This window comes from Desmodus rotundus, chromosome 9, assembly GCF_022682495.2.
Source record: "Desmodus rotundus isolate HL8 chromosome 9, HLdesRot8A.1, whole genome shotgun sequence".
NCBI lineage: Eukaryota > Metazoa > Chordata > Mammalia > Chiroptera > Phyllostomidae > Desmodus > Desmodus rotundus.
This window is the reverse complement of record NC_071395.1, coordinates 106,982,326-107,006,311: the sequence shown is the minus strand read 5'-3', so window position 1 is coordinate 107,006,311 and position 23,986 is coordinate 106,982,326. Positions and strand designations below refer to the sequence as shown.

At 46.0% G+C, this 23,986-nt stretch overlaps 1 protein-coding gene across 1 annotated transcript; it reads left to right on the top strand.

Annotated features, from left to right (window-relative positions):
- The first annotated feature begins 1,792 nt into the window (after positions 1–1,792).
- Positions 1,793–23,848, top strand: LSM12 (LSM12 homolog). Its single transcript, XM_024553569.4, has 5 exons — positions 1,793–1,998; positions 3,831–3,964; positions 19,731–19,840; positions 21,317–21,443; positions 22,181–23,848. Exons 1-5 carry the CDS (start codon positions 1,875–1,877, stop codon positions 22,271–22,273), a joined length of 588 nt encoding a protein of 195 aa, XP_024409337.1. The 5' UTR covers positions 1,793–1,874; the 3' UTR covers positions 22,274–23,848.
- Positions 23,849–23,986: the final 138 nt, after the last annotated feature.

Genomic DNA, 23,986 nt, shown 5'->3' with positions numbered 1-23,986 from the left:
AAAATGAGGATGTAAATCTGGATTCTTCTTGGAAAGAGATGAACTTCATGAATTCAAAAGTTGTGAGAAAGGCAAGCTGGATGTAAATCATTTCACGCACTTGATAAATGTTTTTCAATTGCCCAATGGAGAAAGCCTAAATTTTCTTTCTTTTTTCCCCCCAAGATTTTATTTATTTTTAGAGAGAGAGGAAGGAAAGGGGAAAGAGGGACAGAAACATCAATCGCCCAAGCCAAGGACCCAGTCCACAACCCAGGCATGTGCCCTGACCAGGAATCAAACTAGCGACCCTTCGCTTTGTGAGACAACACTCAACCAACTGAGCCATGCCAGTCAGGGTTAAAGACTAAATTTTCTGTCCTTGAAAACTTGCTCTGGGTTCTAGCCAGACAACCTTTGACAGACTACCCCTAAACTCCATTTCATAGTATTTTGGAGCTACTTTATATTCCTTGAAATCACCAAACTCTCATCTTAGGTGTCCTGGCACACGCTGTTTCTTCTGCATGGGAACGCTCTCTTTCTCTACCTTTCCTTCAGGTCTCAAATTTTTCACTTCCTCCAGGAAGCCTTTCCTAACCGTGCCTGGCAGTTATATATGAAAACCTATAATCACAATGCCATTTAAAAAGTGGAGAGGCACTTACATATGACTTGTTATGGGGGCCTGCCATGAAAGATCTCTGAATAAACTCAAGTATGAAAGGTCATCATGTTTATTCCTACTAAATGATTGTGCTAACAACATACACCCAATATTAGGAAGTTGATGTCTCTTGCAGGGCAAGGAGGCACTTCTGAATTTTGTTCAGGTTAAGTGGTACCAGGGCTGGCTCTTTGCCTCCCTCTGGTCTAGAGAAAGGTCAACCTTTTGTTACTCATACATGAGGCTTCAGAATTTCTATATGGGGGGTGGAGGGAGGGTAGGTAGGTTAGGGATGGCAATTGGTGATGATAGGGCTTAAAAATTAATCTACATAGTACTTACATATGCTATGGGTGGGCCCCAAACTCTTGCCCCAAGGCACACTTTGTCACTACCACTGCTCCTTGCTCCTGCTCTTTGCCTGGCTTTCTGTAGAAGATGGCAAGACAGGACTGAGATGGAGAAGCACTCTGAGTTCCAAGGGTGACAAGTGATCATAGAATAATTGCCACTTATCTATCTACGACATGCCATGCGTTGATACACTTTACCTCATTTAACCTCCTAATTACTCTGTGAAGTATTATCTGATGTAGTATAGTAAATAGCACCGTTTTTGGAAACAGGGAGACCAAATCCTTGCTAGTTGTGAGACCCTGGACAAGTTTAGCTTCTGTAAGACTTAGTTTCTTCACCTGTAAAATGAGGATGCTCAATAAGTGTTAATACAGAAGGAATAAAGAGATGGGATCAGAAAAAGAAAAAAACCCGAATGAAAAGTTTCCACTGCCATTTTGTTACTAAGTATGATCTTTTTGGGCGAGTTTCGTATTAAGTGTTCTGGACCTTAGATTGCTCACATGTAAAATAAAGAGTTCATTCAGCAAACTCTTGTGTCAAGGCGTGGATATAATGGAGACTGCAGTTCCCTCCTTCTTTCCCTTTTCATCCCACGTAGGTTATTTATCTTTAACTTCTAAAACGGACCCTACAAGTACTTTACCAAGCGGGTACAGTAGCGTACAGTGGACACTAATTATTCAGCGCCCCCTTTATTTTCCCTTCCTTCCTCTTCCACCTAGGCTCCCGCCCCACCCAGCGCCAGGCCACGCCCCGGCATGTGACGTCATCACGTCCGTGCGGCGCGGCGCGGCGCTCACTGGGCGCCCGGCTTTCGCCCGCTGCTGCCGCCGCCGCCGCCGCCGCCGGCCGCGGCTGCTCTCCCAAGATGGCGGCTCCTCCGGGCGAGTACTTCAGCGTTGGGAGCCAGGTGTCGTGCCGGACGTGCCAGGAGCAGCGGCTGCAGGGCGAGGTGGTAGCCTTCGACTACCAGTCCAAAATGCTGGCTTTAAGTATCCTTCCGTGCGCGGAGCCCGAGGCCGGGCCGGCGTGTATGTGCGGTGGTGGAAGGGTGGGGGACGACGGCAGCGGCTGGGGCCCTCTCCGGGCCTAGGGGCGACCGGCCACCGCGGCGCCCGGAGCGCATGCGCACGGCCCTGAGCTCCCCTCCCCCTCTCGTGGGTCCCTCGATCCGCTTTGGGGACCCTGTCTCCTCCCCCCCTTGTAGGAGCTGGGCCCCGTATGAGGGTCGGTGGGTGGAGGGGGGCTTGACACGCGATGGCTTTTCTAGGGGGAACGATATGAGAGGGGACACAGTGATCTGGAGAGGGGCTGGTCGTGGGAGGGGGTTTGGGGGATTGGAACCTGGATGGAAGGGGGGCGGATAAAATCAAGTGGGGATGGGGTGTGTAAAGTATGGAACTGCTAGTAGGGCAAGGGAAGAATATGCAGTTTAGGATCGGGGTGTCTGCTGATGGGATTTGGTCCAAGAAAGGCGATGGGGTGGTGACCAAATGGGCCTTGCCTGTTTGGAGGGGAGAGTAACTGAAGGGCAGAGTTCGTATCTGAACTGGGGATAAGGGCTTGTTTTGCTGGTTCGTGTGTGTATGCGTGGTGCCATTGGGGCCGAGGAGTGCTGAATTTTAGGTTTCTCAGTTATTTGGAAATTGCTGTTTGGGGGATGTTTACATTGGAAAACTGGTCCAGACAGAGGACCACGTTTTTCAGGGGCTTCTCTTGATGCGTGGGTTACAGGTGAAGGAGTAAGTTCTGTTCTCATGCTCAGCCGAGCACACGGAGTCGTGACTTTTCCATAGAAGTAGCCTCCCCTTTTGAAAGTAGCAGTGATACACAGAATGGAAAAGGTGGCCAGCTTCTTTGGGGTGATTTCTGAGTTACTCCAGGAAACTCAGTCTTGGGAGCAAAATATTTCCTGGTTGTAATAAATGTGCCACCCCTTCCCCTTTTATTTGAGCCACAAGTGGGTTTATTTAGATTTTTTTTTCTTTTTTTGAGGAGTAATCCTTTATAGCGTCTTTCAAAAGGAAGTTTCCTACCGAGTCTGCTGCATTTGAGTGGCAAGTATTTTAATTCATTTAACCACTAGTTGTAGACTTTTAGCTTAGGAAGATGGCCTCTGAAACTACTACAGCAAGAACAATTGCTTTTTTTTTTTTTTTAAACACAAGAATCTATGCCTGGACCAGATAGGACCTTTTTAATTAGTGGTTTAGATGGAAGGGTTTGGGAATGAGGAATTAGTCTGCTGTTAATTGGCATACAGTGTGCTCTTAATAAATGGTTGGAGATTGAGTGAATGAATGAATGAATGAATGGGTTAACTAGCTGGGTCACCTCCAGTCAGCTTCTTTTGTAGAGCTATAGTTCTGTAGTTTTCTCCTTTGCAAAATGGGAATTCTCAAATCTGAAAAAGTGATGAGCACTGTGCAGATAAAGGGAGTTTACACCAGGAGCAAAAAGCGCTGCTGCTTCTGTGTGCTTCCTTCAAGGTTCGAGACAAGGTTCGAGACAAATAGTATACATAAGGCATTTTAAAGCCACGTTATGCCTCTCCATAAAACGGGTAGAGAAGGTGACAGAAGTCCTTTTGAGGCTTCTAATTTTAATTGTTTGTGGCTTTGAAAAGCTTGAGATCTTTTGATTATGAGGTTAAACAGAAGGAAGGTGACAAGCAGAGATTTCATGGGGAGAGTGTGATTCTTGTAAGGCTCCCCTCTCTTGCTCGTGGCACAGCTTTACACAAGCCTTGTGTGAATTGTGTTTTCCGTGCCCCTTTTGGGTTGTGTCAGCGCTCGTGTTTTCCTTAACTTTGTTTCTTCACCAGAATGTCCCTCTTCCAGTGGAAAGCCCAACCACGCAGACATCTTGCTCATAAACTTACAGTATGTTTCAGAAGTGGAAATTATTAATGACCGGACAGAAACCCCTCCTCCCCTAGCTTCACTCAATGTTAGTAAGGTAAGGACATGAGGGTAGTCTGGCTCTCTGAAGTGGAGGGAAAATTGAGTCTCGTTGACTCTTGGTAATACATACATTATTCATTGTCATTTTTTCATTGACTTAAAATTGTTTCTTCTTTTTTAGAGGAATCTTTAAAAAAGATCTCCTTTTTTTAAAGGAATTTTTTCTTACTTTTTTATTGGTTATGGTGGTGGGGAGAGAAACATCGATTTTTGTTGTTTATCCATTCATGCATTCATTGGTTGATTCCCATACCCCTATTAATGCCCAGAGAAGTAGAGTTGAAGGCTTGCTTTTGTCCTTTGTGAAAGAGGGCTTTTTTTTAAGCTGGAGTCCATTAGCGAACTTCTGGAGTTTGTGGGGTTGGGTAGGGCAGTTGCGTGTGGGACTCCTGAGACTGTGTGTGCGTGCACACTTGAAAATATATTTGCCCTATACATATAGGAAGGGAGGGAGGTAAAGAGTATTTGTCAGATTCTCAGGGATTCATGACCTACAGAAATCCCAAAACCACTGCCTTGGAGCTTCATTATGGTCTTTACGTTTGAATTTTGAGGTCTAACAGAATTAGAGATTTAGGATATTTTAATCTCTGCTGTACAAATTGATCTCTGGGAACCCCCAAATCACTTTTTTGACTCTTCAGTTCTATCAGCCAAAGTTCATGTTGAGTAATAATCATAATAATACCCCAAGCCGCCTTGTAGCCTTTGCTGTCTCCTGTACTTGTAACACTCCTTCCAAAATGACTGGAGCCTTATCCATCAGGACTTAGGTAAATGGCACCTCTTCTAAGGAGTCTTTGCTTACCCAGGCTAAGTAATTAGCCTCCATTATTTTCTCTTATAATAGCTTATCCTTCGAGCTAAAGTAACATATCGTTTAAATCCAACCAGGGACGTTCTCTGTGTTTTACAAGGAGACGAGTAGAGATCAGTGTGTCCAGGGCACGTTGAGCCCTAAGGTTGCCCTAGTCCTAGCCTTTTGGTAGTTACAATTGTATATCATTTGTTTACTTTTCTATCATCAAATTTCTTTTTGTCAGGATGGGAACTGTACCTGTTTTGTTCATCGCTGAGTATACAGAGCACAGAGTAGGTGTTCAATAAATATTTGTTGAGTGACTAAGGTAGGCCTTCAATTTTAGTAGCATCTGCCCTTCCTTAAGTCTCTTGAATTGGTGTGGTGGAAGTTTTTCCCTCCAGAGGAGTCTTTTAATAATGTGTGTTCTCTCTCTCTCTCTCTCTCTCTCTCTCTTTTTAAAGATTTTATTTGTGTATTTATTTTTTAGAGAGAGGGGAAGGGAGGGAGAAAGGGGGAGAGAAATATCGATCAGCTACCTCTTGCAGGTCCCCAACTGGGGACCTGGTCTGCAGCCCAGGCATGTACCCTGACCAGGCATCGAACCAGCGACCTTTCAGTTCTTAGGCGGGCGCTCAATCCACTGAGCCACACCAGCCAGGGCATAACATATATTCTCTTGCCTGTCTTGGGAAAGTGGTGTGTTTGCTAAGAATTGAGCAAAGCAAGGAAATACTTGGGCAGCTGAAACAATGGATGGTAACTGAGGCTAGCAGCCTATGGTTACCTCAGACACAGAACTCCCTTCTTCCCAGATTCCAGGGAAATACCACGTTTTTTAGTGATGGCTGTGGACAGATTTGGAAGCATCTTGGGTTTCACATTAAAGGCTGTTGCGGACAAAACATCCATTCTTAGAAACATAAATATTTTTGAAACCCTGGCTTAGTCAGGTACCTCCTTCTAGAGTATAGGGGCTCTTTGGGTTGTCTTTCATTATCTGAAGAGATTTAAAAAGATTCAAGTGGAATAGTTTATTCCTAGTATGTTGAGAGAAATATATTTTAAGTTATTCTTAGGTGTTTATATGGTATATGAAGTCTGTCACTAAATCGGTGACCTTTAGTGATCAGTAGAGGAAAGATGACCTGAGAAGTGATTTCTGCAAACTTGAAAGATGCCCATGTCTGCTCTGTGACCCACAGGTGCCGCTGTTCATCCGAGGGCTCGGAGTGGGTGGGTGGGGTTGTTCAGACTTTCCCTTGTGTTGGACCTCAAATGTAAATACAGGGTGGGGCAAAGTAGGGTTACAGTTGTTTGTATGGGAAATGATACAATAATGAATAAATACTACAAGAATAATCTCCGTTTCATGTACTCACAACTGTATACCTACTTTTGCCACACCTTGTAGTTTGTGGTTACCTAGTTTGTAGTTGATCTTCGCCTTTATGATTGTGCTTTCTGCTCGTTAGTTTTATTTGTTCACTAGCACTATTGTAAGCTAATAGTGTATCCCCTTGTTCAAGAAAGCGATGGAAGTAATAGGTTGAGGAATACTGGAAATCTTTACTTTTCTTAACATTGTGGCCTGCTTGCCAAGTCTTGAAAAAGGTTTACTGGGAAGAGTCGTCAGAAACTAAAAACTAAAATTAGGTTGGAGGGCTATCTTTGGGTTTCTTTCTAATTCTTCCATTTGTAGAGTTGTTTATGAGTAAGCTATATTGGTTTTCCCATGAAACCAACCTTTGAGGCTGCTTTGTGATTCCTCCTTGAACTCATTTAGGGTTAGAAGAGCCTGCTGGGCTGTCACTGAAAACAGCTAATCTGGGCAGCTGTTAACATGTTGCTTAAATGACGTGGAAAATCATCTTATTTAAGAGCATGGACTTTGGGTTTTTTAAGATGGAGGGTTGTTTAAGCATGTTGGAAAGGACTGAAGTACCCCGAGATCCCTGAAAGAAAACTGGTGATGCGCACAGTCTAGGGGAGTACTGTCTGGGACCTCCACTTCCAGTGGAAGATACCATCACATACTGGCTCATCTTGCTGACATAGTAAATTGCTCTGTTTAATTGAACCTGTTGATATAAACTGTATATTTGTTTACTCCGACCCAGCAGGAAATGGAAGAGAAGGCCTTTTAAAGGAAATACTAAATTCCAGCCCAACTAGAGAAGGTATGAACTAGCAGTTGGAGATGAGCCTGTTTTGCTTTCTGTTGGCAGTTCACTGCGGGCTGAGAAGTCCTATGTCTGTCCACAGCAGTGGGATGTAAGAGGAAGCTTGGAAGAGGACAGTGGAGTTGCATAAGGTGGAAGTTTTGAATATCATTTTCTCCACAGTAACATTGTACCTCTTAAAATGTTCCCAATTTCCTGACTGTTAGACAAAAGCATTTGAATGAAAGGACAAAGCACAGCAACGCCAGACATAAGTGAGGTTCAGTTTATTTGCCATGTGGCTTATTAGTTTTCTCTGTCATGAGGATGAGAGCCCGAGGGTCCTCATGGTAGGGCGAATTAAGGGGATTCTTAACAAGGTCCTGTGAACTGACTTCGCTTCTTGTTTTCTGGGGATAAAGAATGTGCATGGGTTAGTAGTGCTCTCAAAAGATGATTTGGGCCTTGACCGGTGTGGCTTGGTTGGTTGGGCATTGTCTCCCAAAGTGAAAGGTCACTGGTTTGGTTCTTGGTCAGGGCACGTGCCTAGGTTGCGGGCTTGGTCCCTGGTTGGGGTGCGTGTGAGAGAGGCAGCTGATCCATGTTTCTCTGACATCGATGCTTCTCTTCTCTTTCTCCCTTACTCCTTCCCCTCTCTCAAAAAAAAAAAAAAAAAAAAAAAGACTTGGGACATGTCAACATTAACAAAGTCCTCTTTAATGTAGCATTTATCGAACATTTACTGAAATCTGTTTTTGTGCAAGGCATTGTGGTAAGCTGGGGACCATACCTTACATTTTTCTAGTGCTTTATAGTTTACGAAGACCTTTGACACATCTCATTCCATCCTCACAAGAGCACTGAGTGGTCTTTAGAGTGTGTTCTTTTCCTTTTAGTTTAACAGATGACAAAATAGTCTCACCTGTTTACGTGACTTGTTCGAGGTTATATGGCCAGTGGTGTGGGAGCTGATGCTTGCACGTGCCACCCCCAAACTAGCCATCGTTAGGCACCTCATTCAACCCTAGCCATGGTTCTTACAGGGTGGGTACCTCACCGTCTTGGAGAAGAGTAAACTGAGGCTCAGACAGGATGAGTCACTAGCTCGAGGTCATCATACAACTAGCAGTAATAGAGCTGGGATTTGAACTCAGGTCTGATATTTTGATGGCATGGTCCCGTGTTTTTCCTGTCTCTGTGTTTGTAGCCCAGGGAGCTTACAGAGCAGTTGGGTGACAAGAAACAAGCACCTAAATACCTGTGATCCTGATTAATGTTTCTCAGTAAAGAGACACATCTGTGTTGTGTGCTCAGGGCCAGTGTGGTCTAGTAGAAAGAACATTGGAACCAAGCAGATAAGTTTTTTCTTCCCCCCAATTAAAAAAAAAAAAGATTTGATTTATTTAGAGAGAGGTGAGGAAGTGAGAAAGAGGGAGAGAAACATTGATGTGTGAGAAATACATCGATTGGTTGCCTCTCGCACGCCCCCAAATAGGGACCTGGCCCGCAACCCAGGCATGTGCCCTGACTAGGAATCGAACCAGCAATTTTGGGTTTGCAGGCCTGCATTCAGTCCACTGAGCCACACCAGCCAGCGCAGGCAAGTCTTGAAAGTCACTTCTCTGCCATTTAACCTTACTGAGCATCAGTTTCCTTACTGGAAAAATGAGGTAATGTTAGTACCTATCTCAGAGAGTTGTTATGAGGGTTACGTCAAGTTGTCTGGACTTAGCAGATGTTAGTTCTGTTCTCCCACATCAGCTGTGTGTAGCCAACTGATGTTCCTTGAATTGTGGAATAAGGGGCAGGAGCGGGGAAAGGGTGGCAGGCAGTATGGCAAAGGGAGGGCAGCCAAGAGCATCGATGCTACTACTGCGTCAGTCTTTCCTGGCATTGGGTCCACATTCAGATACTGGGACTTGCCAGCCCAAGACTGGGGAAAATCAGAGTTGTATTGGATGCCATTAATATGTAATATCTTATAGTTAAAAGATGTTTTTAATAAGAGACTTCTTGTTGGTGTCCAGAATTAACTTGAATTTCCAGGGCAACGTTGCGACGCGGCATCGTTAGGTGAACACTTGTCTGAGTGCTGGAGGTTAGAGCGAGCAGTCAGGGAACCTGGGAGGCTGTGCTTTCCCCTCTGAGACTCCAAGGAAAGAACTCATCGACACAGCCAGGACAAGTGTTCGAATTCATTTGTTTAGATGAGTTCATCTGGTGCATTGAATGAGATGTAGGTCTTCTTACTACTTTGCTGAGTTGGAGAGCACTTTCTGGAGGAAATATTTGTGTGTTGGGGAGGCAGGAAAAGGGACAAAGCATAGAAAATTGAAATCCACGGATAAGCTGTCAGCCTCTTGTATTGCTTTATTACTTGTTTAAACCTTACAAGCATACAGTGAATGATCACATGGAACCAGGAAGAGATTCAAAGATCTTATCTTCAGTTCCTGGTAACGAAGAGTGAGTTGGCTGCCTTTGGATAAAAATGCTATTTGGATATTGGTCAGTGAGTGGAGGCCTGGTGAGGCTGAGAAAGCCGAAGAGTCACAGAGTTCACTTTTAAGAGATTGGACATCAGTACCTTACCTTTAGGTATGATGTCACACTGAAGGAAGTTCCACCACTTTCAAAGCTAAGATTTAGCATAGCCTTATGACTTCCTGGTTATTTGAGTAAATTCAAGTGTGAGTAAATTCCTGGGGGAGTTGACAGACACTGCATTATGGCCTATGTTCATGGACTTACCCTGTTAGCTAAGCCCTTGACCGTACGTTTTGACCCTACTGTGTTAAGGTATGGAGCTGCCACCAAGCGTAATCAGATGACCTGGCCACCCTGTGTTTAGGTGTGTGTATTGGTAGGAAGTAGAAGGTATTCATATTATGTGTAAATGTAGGAAGGGAAATAACTACTTGTCTGGTGAAAGCAAGATTTGTTTTTAAGGATTTTATCTATTCATTTTTTAGAGAGGGGAAGAGGGAGAGGGAGAGAAACACCAGTGCGTGGTTGCCTCCTGCGTGCCCCCATCGGGGACCTGGCCTGCAACCCAGGCATGAGCCCTGACTGGGAATAGAACCAATGACCCTTTGATTTGCGGGTGTGCACTCAACCACTGAGCCACACCAGCCAGGGTGAAAGCAAGACTTTTTTGTTAAAATTTTTCTGGCTTCTAGAAGTGTAGTGTATCACAGTTACGTAGTTACATAACCGTTATTAACCTGTTATCTCACTTGATAAAGGCTGCACTGCCAGGTTAGAGTCCACCAGTAAGTTTTGCACCGGGCTCTGAGCAGGCGGCTGTTCCCTGCAGAAGTGCTAGGAAGGTGAGTGGGGGGTGAAGAGGGAGAGCCCAGCACTGCTCAGTGGTGGCAGTGTCAGGTGAAGTCGGAGAGGTAGAGTGATTGCCATTTTAGAAACCACTAGCCTTCGGAAGCAGGTCACGTTCGTTGTCATTCAGACTTTGGGGTTAACCTGACAGAACCATGTTGGGGTACAGTGCTATAGGCTAGGGCTCATGGCTCAGTTCAGGCCGTAGTGCATGGCAGCCAGCTAACCCAGTACTGCAGGTCCTCACGAGGCTCTCCTTCATTAGGTGGAGAATTCAGTTCTGAAGAGGGCTTGTTTTCTTTTTTTAAAAGATTTTATTTATTTTTAGAGAAAAGGGAAGGAAAGGAGAAAGAGAAGGAGAGAAACATCAATGTGTGAGAGACTTATTGATCAGTTGCCTCTCACGCCCCCACCTGGGGGGCCTGGCCCACAACCCAGGCTTGTGCCCTGACTGGGAATCGAACCTACAACCTTCAGGTTTGCAGGCTGTTGCTCAATCCACTGAGCCCCACTAGCCAGGGCAAGGGCTTTCTTTCTTTCTTTTTAATTTTTAAATTATTTATTTGTCTTTTTAAAGAGAAGGTAAGGGAGAAAGAGAAGGAGAGAAATATCAATCTGTTGCTTCTTGTACCCACCCTGACAGAGACCAAACTCTCAACCCAGGCATGTGTCCTGACTGGGAATTGAACTGGTGACGTTCTGCATTGCAGGATGACTCCCAACCAACTGAGCCACGCCAGTCAGGGCTGAAGAGGGCTTCCTGGTATCACGGGGTCTGGGGAGGGCTGCTGTCCTCCTGAAAAGACTGAGCACTGATCCCGGGTGCGGGTGGAGCGGTGCCATGGTGTGGCTGCACTCTACGTCTCTGACACGGGGACGGTTCCGAAACGAGGGCTGTACTGTCGGCTCAGTGGTGGCATCTCCTCGGTGTTAAAGGGACATTTAACTGGTTTAATTTTCCTGGCAGAGAACAGGCATGGGGGAAAAACTGGTGCAGTTGTCCTAGCATTGGAATTTTGAGACTAGCTTGGGTTAATACCAGAAACTGTTCTAGAGAGTGAAGCAGACTTTACCTCAACTAGGAAATTTAAAGGATCTATATACTACACCAAGAGCTAACGGTGTGGTGTGGTAGACTGTGGGGAGTTTGAAGAACTGGGGTCTTCGTATGGCTGGGCTGCTAATGAATTGTGTGACCTTGTGTTAGTCATTTAACCTCTGGGACCTGTTAGTTCTGTGAAGCACTGATAGTCAGGGTTTTCTTCCTCTCCCCCGCCTTCCCTGTCACTGCCCCTCCCTTCCAGGTGCTGGGAGTGACAGCGTGATAAGACACTGCTTTTGTCCTGAAGAACCTCAGGCTTGTTGGGACTAGGGAGGGACAGCAGCCTGTATCTCAGTGGTGACCCTGGGGCAAGATCAGTGTTGGTGGGGGTGTGAGCACGGTGCTGTGACCGGATGCGGTGCTGTGACCGGATGCGGTGCTGTGACCGGATGGAGCACAGCAGACTTTCTGTGAGGCCCCTTTAGTAGGTATCTGAGGCTTCATGGGCTCCGCATTGTCTGTCATGGCCGCCCAGCTCTGCCTTTGTAGCAGAAGTACCTGGGATGATACGCGAACAGATGGGCATGGTCATCCCAGTAAAACTTCACTGAAACTGGTGGTTGCTGAATCTGACTCACAGGCTGTTGTTTGCCCACTCTGGGCATCGAGTAGTGGACATTTTAGGGAAGGCTTCCCAGAGGTAGCAATAGGGTAGGATCTTGAAACATAAATGGTAATTTATTAGGTGAAGGGAGGGAAGTTAATATAATTGGGCTGATTTGGAAGGTGCTCAATTTGTTCATCTCTGCAACTTAGAAACTGAGTTTCTGTCATTGAGCCATACTGGAGGTTGCTGTAAAAGGGAGGAGAGGACTAGTGGGGTGCCAGTATTGGTGTCAGGTGCTTTACAGTTGACCCTGAAACAACATGGGGCTCGGGGCGGCAGCCTCCCCTGCAGTTGAAAATGCGGGTGTAGCCACAGCGGCCGTCCACATATACGGAACTGCATGGGTCAGTTGAACAAAATCTGCATGTAAATGAAAGTCGTGTTGTTCAGGGATCAACTGTATGTCTCACTGAACTCCCAACAATAATCTTTCAGGCCCTGGCCAGGTAGCTCAGTTGGTTAGAGCGTTGTCCTGACATGCCAAGGTTGCGGGTTCAATCCCCAGTCAGGGCACATAGAAGAATCAACCAGTGATGCATAAATAAGTGAAACAACAAATCGATGTTTCTCTCCCTATCTCCCACTTCCTCCCTCCCTCCCCCCTTCTCTCTCTCTCTCTCTAAAAATAAATAAAAATTAAAAAACAACCTTTCAGGATGGGCCCCAGATGGACTAGGGCTCAGCAGAGGTGACGCATCTTGCTCAGGTTCACTCATACAGCTAGTGAGTGGTAGGCAGGGATTTGAGCTGTAATCTTTTTTTTTTTGGTGGGGGGGTTGCTGTTCTATTTCACTTCCCTTTCTCTGCTTTCTTCAGAGCCCAGGGAGCAATAGCTGTGGCTTCTTCACTATCATTGAATAAAATCAACACTTCACTCCGTAAGTGGAGCCCCTATTTTGTCACACAAAGTGAAAGGCATTTTTCAATGTACTTATTTCAGATGGGTATTACAAGGTACTCTGTGTAGGACTTACAGCCTCTTTAGCAGCTCTTAGAGAAACTGGAAGGGAGAACTCTACCTTCATTGGCTAAAGGGAGGGTGGATTACATGTGTTTTTCTGAAATGACCCACAGGCTACTTTCTTTGCTAATAATAATGATGTTATAGTAACAATGTTAACAGCTAGTATTTTGCATAGTGCTTTGCAGCTTTCCGAGCACTTTCACCCACGTTACCTCCCGTAGTCCTCACAGCCCTGTGTGATGGCTGATGTGAGCGAAAGCTCCAGAGGTAGGTTTTTACAGTCAAATTTCAACCTAGTTCCCAGCCAGTTTTTTCAGTGACACAGCCGGTACTGGGTTCAGGGTCTCAGGGCTAGATCACTCTGTTGGTGCCCAGGAGGTCGGTTAGAGCTGTGAATACATTTGGTGATGTCATTGCAAATAAGTTAACAAAAACTATTGACTTTGCTGACAACTAGTTTTTGTTTCAAACCACATGGAAGAGAGAACTTTGCTTGCGGCACTGACCGGCTGGGTGCTGGTCTGTCCCTAGCGGCGGTGTTGGGATAGACCGACAAGGCTCCTGTTGGGGTCTGGAGACTGAGTGGTGCTCTGGCCGCTGGGCTCCAGCTGTCCATCCCAGCTCAAAGCACTCAGCATACCTTCTTTTAACTTAAAAAAATCCTAACTGGAGGATAGATATTTATTGATCGTAGTGAGAAAGGAAGTGGGGGAGGGGGAGAGAGATTATGTGAGAGAGAGCATCCGTTGGTTGCCTCCCCTTTGTGCCCCCGCTGGGGATCTAACCTGCAGCCTTTGGTGTATGAGATGATGCTCCAGCCTACTGAGCCTCCCAGCCAGGGCTCAACATCTTAACACTCACATGCGGGAGAGTTGCTTGACTTACCTTCTCTAGTCTTGTACGTCAAAAAACGGTGGGTCCAGGGACTGCCCAGCAGTATGGACCTGAAATGCTTTCTTTCACAGGATGCGTTCTCTTGAAAGCATTCCTGTGAATTACCTTTTTTATTTTTAAAATAAAGATTTTATTTTATTTTTAGAGAGGGGAAGGGAGGGAGAAAGAGAGGGAGAGAAACATCAGGGTGAGGTTGCCTCTTGAGCGCCCCCATCTGGAGTCCTGGCCCGCAGCCCAGGCATGCGCCCTGACCCGGAATCGAACCAGCGACCTCTCTGTTCATAGGCTGGCTCTCAATCCACTGAGCCACACACCAGCCAGGGCGATGTGTATTACCTTTAACAAAAGAAATAAAGAATGTCCTTGACATGAGGCTGGGGCTCTTTTCAGAAGAGACCCGTCACTGAAACGTAGACAGTTGTGTTCTGTGGGGACATTGATGGAAATGCTAGGATTTACTGACAAAAAGAGAAGGTGGAAGCTGAGTCTTAAGATATCTTCCTTTTTAAAAAATATTTTCTCCCTGGACAGTTGGTTGGAGCGTCATCCCATGCACCAAAAGTTGCAGGTTTGATTCCTGGTCAGGGCATATACTCAGGTTGCAGGTTTGATCCCTTGTCAGGGTGCCTACGGCAGGCGACCAGTCAATGTTTCCCTCCCTTTTTCCCTTCCTCCCTCCCTCTCTCTCTCTCTAAAATCAATAAACATATCCTCGGGGGAGGATTAAAATAATTTTTTTCTTTTGCATTCAAATTGATAACTATTTTTAACAATAATTTAGGCTTATTCCCCTTTGATGGGACTGGTTGGTAGAGTGCAGGGTTAAGGACACAGCCTCTGGAATCAGACTGGGTTCAAATCCACTCTCGCACTTGCATAGCTTGGTAAACTTGGGCAAGTTCTTAACAGCCACGCCTGGTTTCTATGTCTATTAAGTAGGAGTAATTTTAGTCCCTATTTCAGAGGATTGTTGTGCAGAGAATATTTTTTAAAGGATTTTATTTATATATTTCAAATCGGGAAAAGGGAAGGAGAAAAGGAGAGAAACATTGAGGTGTGAGAGAGACACAGATCGGTTGTCTCTTGTGCCCCCAGCTGAGGACCTGGCCCTCAACCCAGGCGTGTGCCCTGACTGGGAGTTGAGTTGGCGACCTTTGAGTTGGCTGGCCGACGCTCAATCCACTGAGCCACACCAGCCAGAGCTGGATAAAATGTTTAACACATGTGAAGTGTGTAGCTTTGTGCCTAGTGTGGAGTAAACTCTTGCTCAACAAGTTTAGCTTGTAGAATTTTAGTGTTCACTACCAGGCCCTTTTGGCTCTATCATTCCCGTGTTTGATTCAATATTTTCATTTATTTTTATGTATTCTAGGACACAACTTCAAGTGGGATACTATATTTTTGAGCTCCCCACTGTCCGAGGTTGTAAAGAACAGTATTTTATTAGAAACTTTCATAGAAGAGCTTTCAGCTAGGGAAACCAGGAGACTTGGGGGTATTGGTAGTTGGAAGAAACACTTTTTAAGAGACTGCTTTGTTGCGAAGAATGGGGGATTTCCAAGAGTGCACCCCAGAATTGAAATAGCTGGAGCAAGCGTGGGCCCTTAGCATGACAGCTGTTCTGGGCTGCTCCGGTCTGCCACCCCTGAGCCCCACCAGGCCTTGCAGGCAGTGCTGGCAGCTCTGGGCAGCAGCTGGCGTGCTTGCTAACCCCTCGGTAAGGGCAGCTGGTTGGAAGGCCCCAGCCCAGAGAGAAGACAAACTGCGAGTGGCTCACCAGAGTCAGTAGGTCACATCCAGCGGGCTCCTCCCCGGGCTCTGCTTCCCTTGTTGTATCAGCTGTCGCAGCCTGCTAAATACTTGCAGGAAGAATCCCTCTGGGTTTCCCACAGCACCTGGACTTTCCTGGACTGGGTGTGTGGAAATAAGATGGCCCAGCTGGTGACTGATTAACAAGATGAAGTGTGTATTGTTTGGATTTTGTTATGGCTGCTTCCTCTACTCCATGTCACTTAGTACAGGAAGAGATGATGCCATTGGTGTTTATTAATTCATTGACTCAAGGGGTAGCCAAGCCAGCAGCAGACATGACTAGAAGCTTTTTAATATTGATGTGCTTTGGTGTCAAGTTCACGCACACTTCTCTGTTGCCCACATCAAGTACTACATATCATGGCCCCAGGAGGAAGCGCAGGTTAGGAGACTGGGAATAACCGTTTTTACTGGGACACACACGGAGTGAAAGCAGAGGCGGTCTTGTGCAGTCATTTCACTTGGTTCACATGCACGTTAGTAACAAGTATTTGTAGGTTTGTGCTTTTTGGTTTGCGTGAGCCAATCGTGCTCTTGAAGTTGGTGCCTTTGATATTCCTTGAGGTTCTAAGCAGTTAGTGCTTCAGTTTTGATTAGGAGAGGCCAGCAGCCTACGTGTTTGCATTGAAAAATGGATGTAGTGTGGTGACAGTCGCTGAATTCAACAATCGCAGTCCTGATGACCTTCCCACCTTCTTCACTAAGGGCAGCTCGTTGGTTCCTTCTGGTAGTTTGACAGTACTACAGACTTACTAATTTGGAATAACTGGACCATTTATAGATACACATTAGTTTACTAAAATACAATGTGGGGAAATTTAGATCTGTATGATAGCTAACTTGGAACTTTACAAAAGGAGGGTTATCCACTTTTTTTAAAAATCCTCACTCAAGGACATGCTTATTGATTTTAGAGAGAGGGGAAAGGAGGGAGAGAAGTGGGGAGAAGAAACATCGATCAGTTGCCTCGGGCACGCACACCAGCTGGGGACGGACCTGTACCCTAGGCGTGTGCCCTGACCAGAAATCGAACCTGCGACCCTTTGGTTTACGGGAGGACGCTCTAACCTTGAGCCACACCGGCCATGAGCTTATCCACGTTTTCGTCAGTTTTTGGGGAACATGTCTAAAAAAAACCAAGATACTCCCCCTCTCCTCTCACCCCCAATTTTGAGAAGAAACACTTTTCGATTCTTTTTGTGAGGGTCATTTTCCTCACACCTAGTTGGTGGGTTCTCTGTGGAAGACATGTGCCCAGTACGACTTCCCGGTGCGAGCAGATCTGTTGAATATAAGATACTAGCATTTTTCGTGTAGCCGTGAAAATACAGCGTGCGAACTGACAGCTGGAGGGTTCAGGGTTTGCGTGAGCCCTGACCCTCCCAGAGCGCACGGTTGCAGGTACAGGGAGGGTGGCTGAGGGTGTTGGAGCAGATTGAAATGCTGTCAGCTCACACTGATCTCGTGGGGTTTTCTGAGGCTCTCCTTTATGTTGTTCAGCTTTTGGGATCTGTGTGCACTATGCATTCACGTGGAGAATGACCTGTTCTGCTTTGCTTTCAGTGCCTTTAGGAGAGATTGTGCAACTGCTATCGGGTGGGGGGTGGGGCTGTATTTTGAAATAATTGTTCTATAACTATTGTGTTGCTATTATTCAGGCTGTCCAAAATAATCACTTCTGGCTGAGATTTATATCCATTTTGTTCTGCCTCTAGCAAAAATTCAAAAGTAACTCCTCTGTCAGCCTCCTCCCCTCTCCGCCCTCTTTTGGCTTAATTTGTAAGTTCCATTCTTAAACATTCTGCATAAATGCCTGGTTTCCCTGAGCCAACTCTTCTCTCTTACTGAATGGGTGATGTTATGTTTTTAACCTACTATGTAGGTGATGAGGATGTTTAACTCTGAGTAACCAGACTATGTAGTTAACACAAGCTTTACAGGAGCAACTTTGTCTGACCCAACATTGGGAGATGTTTTTGGTTTTCAGGGATAAACATTTTTAAAAAGACCTCAAAGTGAGACCCTCCTGCATACTCATAGAGCAAACATCTGCCTGACCGCCAGGCGCCTCCCAGGAGCTCTGCAGGAGCTTGGTTAATGCAGGCAAGCTCTGCCACCCTCCAGTTTTTCCTTCTTTCCTTGGAGACTTCAGATTTTCTACAGGGTTGGTGGGAAAGTGAGACTCAAGGAAACTCCTGTTACCGGGGTTTTCTTGATGACTGAGTAAGCTTTGCTTGTTGCCACTCAAAATAGACCACCAGCAGTTCTTTTTCCATAGAAAGTGAGTGCTTTCAAGCTGCAAGGCTTTCTCGCTGCAGTTGGGATTGCCAGTGCTCAGAGGAATGCTGTCAGCCCTGTGTTTTTATTTCTTTGTGAAGCTGTAGCTTGGTGGGGCCAAATGGCAGGACCGGGCTTGAAAGATTATTTACTGCTGCTATCTATTTTCACGTCCGGGGGACCATGTGAAAACGGAGCTCTGGCTTCAGATCGCCTGCAGAGTCTTGGCCTTTCTTCCCTCTCTGGCCTGGGGAGACCGAGATGACAGTGTGTCTGAGCTGGCTCTTCTGTGCTCAGACCCCTCCTCCCTCAGGCAGTCTTCTGAAGTTCAGAGGCAGGGATGAGACTCCCCAGTTCCTAAGAACCTAATGGAAGGCCTCCTTTTCTCTTCTTCATAGCCAAACCCACACCTCAGTGCAGTGCTTCGTTTTACCGGCAGGCAGTTAGACACTTTGCTGACTTTTCCCATGTAGAACAATGTTTGGTTCCTGGTTTGAAAGGTCACTGTTAAAGCAGAATACACATGTTCAAGAATTCCAAGTATCTAGGTACTTTGGGAACGTGCTGGAGGTATGATTACCTCTGTGTATTTAAGGCGCTGGTGTTTCGCGACAAGTGTGTGTGCGCGCGCATGTCTCTGGTGTGCTGCAGCATCAGCGGGCTAGGCTGTTCGGTGTCTGGAAGTCTCCACATCATTTGACTTTCAGATGCATTGTCTATTTTCTGTTTTAACTATCTTTCCAGCCTATACGTTTTGTCTTACATGCAAAACAAATTTGTACTTTAGACCTCTAGTAACCAGTAGTGTGGGGTGGGATCAAAAAGGTATCAGAGGATCCCTGGCTGGTGTAGCTCAGTGGATTGAGTGCTGGCCGGCAAACCAAAGGGTTGCTGGTTCCATTCCCAGTTCTGTTCACAAGCCTGGGTTATGGGCCTGGTCCCCAGTTGGGGCGCACCACACATTGGCAACACACATTGATGTTTTTCTCCCTCCCTTCTCCTTTCTCTAAAAATAAATAAAAAAAAAAAATGAATATATTAGAGGAGCAACAGGATTGATGGGGAAGGACTGCCTGTGTTTTAGAGTTTCTTTCGATCAGTTTGTGATTGTTCCACTAGAGGGCAGTCCAAGAGCAGACCTGAGGTGGAGCTCAGACCCTTCCTTTTTCTGGAGAGCTGGAGTGCTCTCCTGCTCTGATCGAAGGTGGATGGGTACCGCTTGCATCCCGGCTCCTGGGTGAGCAGAGTTAATGGTGCTAGAAACGCAGAGTCTTTAGAGCCTCAGATTCTGGTCTGGTGTGTGAAGGTGTGGTAGACATCAGCTTCTAAACACGAGGCTCCAGCACAGTGGCTGACAAGTGGTCTTAGTTCTCTGTCACAGAAATGTTTGTGTGACCTTTTACCTCCAACCATCACCTTCCCATCAGGTAGCTCCCCAGTTACACTCTTATCACATTGCCCTGCCCTGTTTCCTTTCTAGCACTCACCACTGTGTAAAGTTACCGTGTTTGCGTTTTTGTTTAGCGTCTACTTCCCCTGCCCCCTTCTGAGCTGTATCTCTAGCTTAGCGCAGTGAATGTCTGGCATGTGGTAGGCATTCGTAATATCGGAAGGAAGGAATCTTTGCCAGGAAAAGCAGTAACTATTCAGGAATATTTTGTGTATTTGTTTCAATTTTTGATCGCTGAGAAAACTGAATCTACCCCAAACCTGTCTTTACCGGCCTCCTTTCTTCAACTTTGGTCCTGTCTGTTGGGAAGAAGGAAGATGAATGATTTTCTAAGTCTCTTTTTCTCTCTCCCCCACTCTAGCTTGCCAGCAAAGCACGGACAGAGAAGGAGGAGAAACTGAGCCAGGCCTATGCAATCAGTGCTGGTGTGTCCCTAGAGGGCCAGCAGCTCTTCCAAACCATTCACAAGACGTGAGTTGGGGGATCACAGGGGTCCCTCATCCTGGGGTGATGCTGCCTGGCTGTGCTCTCTGGGGGTGGACTTTCAGGTAGTTGTGTTCCTGAAAGTCACCAGGGAAGCTGGACAGGGTGTCGGTAATGCCTTGGCACCCAGGGACGTGGGTGCTTGTTGCCGTTCCATACAGAAGAATGGTATAATCATGGACAAGGTGTCTTCTGTGGATGTCAGTTTTGCGGTTTCTTCTGCAAGACTTAGTTTTGGATTAGATTACCCCAAGGGTCCCTTCCAGACCTAGTATTCCTTAGTTTAGAATTAGTGATTTCTCTGTCTTTTATTATTTTCATCTTGTATCTTTCTCTAAAAGCTCATGCAATTTTATTAAGGAAAAGTTATATCTGTTTTACTCTTCTCAGTTGTACAGTGGGGTAAACAAAGGAGTTAGGGAGAGCAGAAGGCCACCTAATTACCGCCTCCTAAAAGACATTTTGTCACAGCAGAAGTCATTTGACTCTCCACTAGCTTCCCTAGTTGCTGAAAAACTGAAACATTTGACACTCCCCTCCCCCCTGCTGCCTTCTGTTACCCTATTTAACCACCTGGGTCTGGTGCACAGATGGCAGCTGGCATTAGAGTCGTTTGTGGCCATGGTGTGAGTATCTGAACATTTACAGGTATGTGAAGGAACTCTCTCCGTAGTATCAGCTGTCCTGGGCTCCCCAAGTGCGAACTGGAGTGCGTTTTCCCGGTCTGGCGAGTGCCCAGCTGTCTGATAATTGAGAGGGACCAGTTTGGGGAGTGGCTTCCGTTTGGGGCCGAGCACAAATGGCGATACGGTGGGGAATTCATTCTATTTTTTTTCCTAAAAGTGCCATTCCCCCTGGGGCGAAGGTTGGCAAAGAATAGCCAGCAGGCCGAGTCTGCTTATTTGTTTACATATTGTCTGTGGCTGCTTTGTTGGTACAGTGGCGTAGTTCAGTAGTTGTGACAGAGATTGTATGGCCTTCAAAGCTCAAAATATTTGCTCTCTGACCTTTTACATACAAATTTTACTAACCCTCACCCTGGGCTGCTACTTAAGTTGACTCTAGCGGCCTGAGTGTAGATCTTGATTTGTAATTCAATTTGGTTTGGACTTCTAGGGCTGCTAGCAAGTTTGCCGTGGTTTTCTAGGTGCCTGATGCTTTTTTTTTTTTTTTAAATATATGTGATCCTTGTTATATTTTTTTCCATTATCACTTAGTCCCCTTATACTCCCCCAAGGCCCCTAATGCTTCAGAGCAACACTTCTGGGCCTTCCTCAGGGTAAATGTGCATCAGTTTCACTGCTGGTCCTGGCCAGCGGCGCCCAGGAAATGTTTCTCGGCCACTCTCCCTATGGGCTGCTGGCCACTAGTGTTGGCTGAGTGGCGAGCTGGGAACTTGGGGTCGGCAGGAGGTGTGGAATGCCCACAAGAGGTAACTTTCGTCTGCTCTTTTTTTCCTTCCAGCATTAAAGACTGTAAATGGCAAGAAAAAAACATCATAGTCATGGAAGAAGTTGTTATTACACCCCCATATCAAGTGGAAAACTGTAAAGGCAAAGAGGGGAGTGCACTGAGCCATGTACGCAAAATAGTAAGTAAAGGAGCCATGAGCCTTAGGTAGAGGGTGATTCCTTGGCCTTCACCCTCCAACCTCAGGGCAGGACAGTGTGCTGTAGTCCCTGCCTCTGGCACAGCCAGCTTTCAAGTAGCCCTGCGTAGCCACCCTGCCTCCCTGCCGGGTGCTGCTCTGCAGCTGTGGCCTGGACACTCCTGTGGGGGCAGGACCACTGGGTAGTTGGAGTAAAGTGAGTGGTCATTTGCAGTGCGGTCCTCTGTGTGTGGCTTTTTGGAATTCCTCTCATCTCAGGCTGGATTCTTCTTAGGAAGGGCTGGTTGGAATAAATCAATTGCCACTGGCGTGTCTGACCCTGCCTATGGCACCTGACTTTTTAGATTGAGTTGTAGCATTTTTTAAAAAATGTTGAAAGACCAACATATTGTGGATGTAAAAAGTTTAAGACTGTAATCCCCCACCAGCTTTCTGTTCTGTACTTGTATGAAGAGGGGAGAGGGATTTTCAAATCATAATAATCTCTCTTCAATTTCTGTTTTAGTTTATAGATTCACCTTGTTTTATCCAATCTTAGCTGAAGCTGCAAAAAAATGTGACTGAAACAGGAGACCCCCACCTGCCTTGTTGGAAGGGCCAACAGACAGCAAGGGCAGAGGCACCGAGTAACCCGGGGGCTGTTGAGACCTGGAACGGACTGTTGAGAGGTCCTCTGTGCCTGGCTCCTGTTCTGACCTCGGCTGACTGGTCTCTTTCAGGTTGAAAAACATTTTAGAGATGTGGAAAGCCAAAAGATACTGCAGCGTTCACAAGCCCAGCAACCACAGAAGGAGGCTGCCCTGTCATCCTGAGTCCTCATACATGGAGGGCTCTCCAGCACCCAGCCGAGGAGGCGATGGTGGCGGCTCCAGCGGAAGCAGGCCGGGGGAGGGAAGGGGTCCTGGATTTCCTATTGGCTCTTGTTAACAAAGGGTCGGCATTTCCAAATCTTAGACTTGAACAAACAAAACACCCAACAAAAAAAGAACAAGAGAATAATTTAAAAGTTGAACCATTACTTGACTAACAGACTTCGGTCCACCATGTCCTTTTCACAGCCCCCTCTGGAACGGTCACCTTGTTAGTTTCATTTTTGAAAATTTCTTTCTGGCTCTGCCCTTTCACTTCTGACTTTCCTTTCCTAGTCTGTCCCTGCCATTCTGTTTTTATAAGTGGCTACATTTGCCTTCTGAATGAAACCTCTACGAGAAACTTCTGAAAGAAACTTCTACATCTTTTCCAAAATAAAAGTAACAAGCTGACTGTGATACTTCAGTTGAGACTAGAACAGCAGACAGGTCTCACTTTAAATTTTTCTTTTTTTTCTTTTTCTTTTTTTGCACAGGGCATGGCTTGAATTAGTTTTATTTTTCTTAACTTTAAATATATATATGAAAATATATATTAAAATGTTCTCTAAATATTTTCTGCTTCTTGCAGGTCTCTTTTTACAAGATCATGGCCACTCTTCCCACCTCATCCCTCTGAAAACAAAAATGTGTTGCTCTCCCCACCACCCGCAGTCAGACGACTCACCTGACTTAGTTCACAGCAAGAATCTCTGGCAGCACTTTGTGAGAGCCAGTGTATTCAGATGCGAGTTGGCTCTGAGGGTTCCCGATGGCTCTCAGTTTTCAGTTTTTATGTGTGTGCCAGTCTCACATTTGGCTGAAAGCTCGGGATTCTCCCTCTGTCTTTTGTCTTACTTCATGGTACTAGAAGAACCTCCTCAGCACTCCCCAGTCTCCTAGATGGGAGAGTCAGCTGACCTTTCTCCAGTGTCCTCTGCAAAGTTACTTTGCGTGGCACACCTCTGCTCCCCCTTGAGGGATGATACTCTTTCATCAGAAACCTGGAGTCCACCTATCCTGACCTACCTTTAAGTGTGTACCCAGAGTCACTAGCCCAGAAAAAGGCTGGGTTACCTGTAGTTTCTCTTCTGCCAACCTTCTACTCTGATGCCTGTCCCCACTCCCTTTAAATTTTACAAGCTTATGACAGTTTGTATGTGCTCAGCCAATGGGCAGAAAGCCTGGAAAGAATTCTGGACTTTAGCTCACCAGTTTGTCTGGTTTGAGTAACCTGCTGAGAGCTAAAACTGGCACCCACTGCCCCATGCCTCCAGGGCAGTCCACTGGGGCAGAATGTGCCACCCTCGGTGTCAGGCACTGAGCGGGGTGTATGGGTGATGCTCATGTGACTGGCTAGAGCTTGGGGGTGGGGTGGGGCTTAACTACTATTTTTTTGGCCATGATCTCTTTCCCCCCTTTTTTTTAATTAAATAAATGGATCAAAATTAAATAATTCAAGCCCTGCCTTCAAAATGAAATTTTTTTTTTAGTATTGTTTAGCAAAAACAATAAAAACCCAAATTTTTTTAACCATCACTTATGTCTCGGGTTTGTGCCTGCTTTAGAGGCCCCAGAGGGAGGGGATCTGAGGATGTGTGTGTTTGGTCTGACTTTTCCCTTTGGATTCTTTGCTTCCTAATCTTTACTCTCTCTCCTCTACTCCCTGAGAACTCA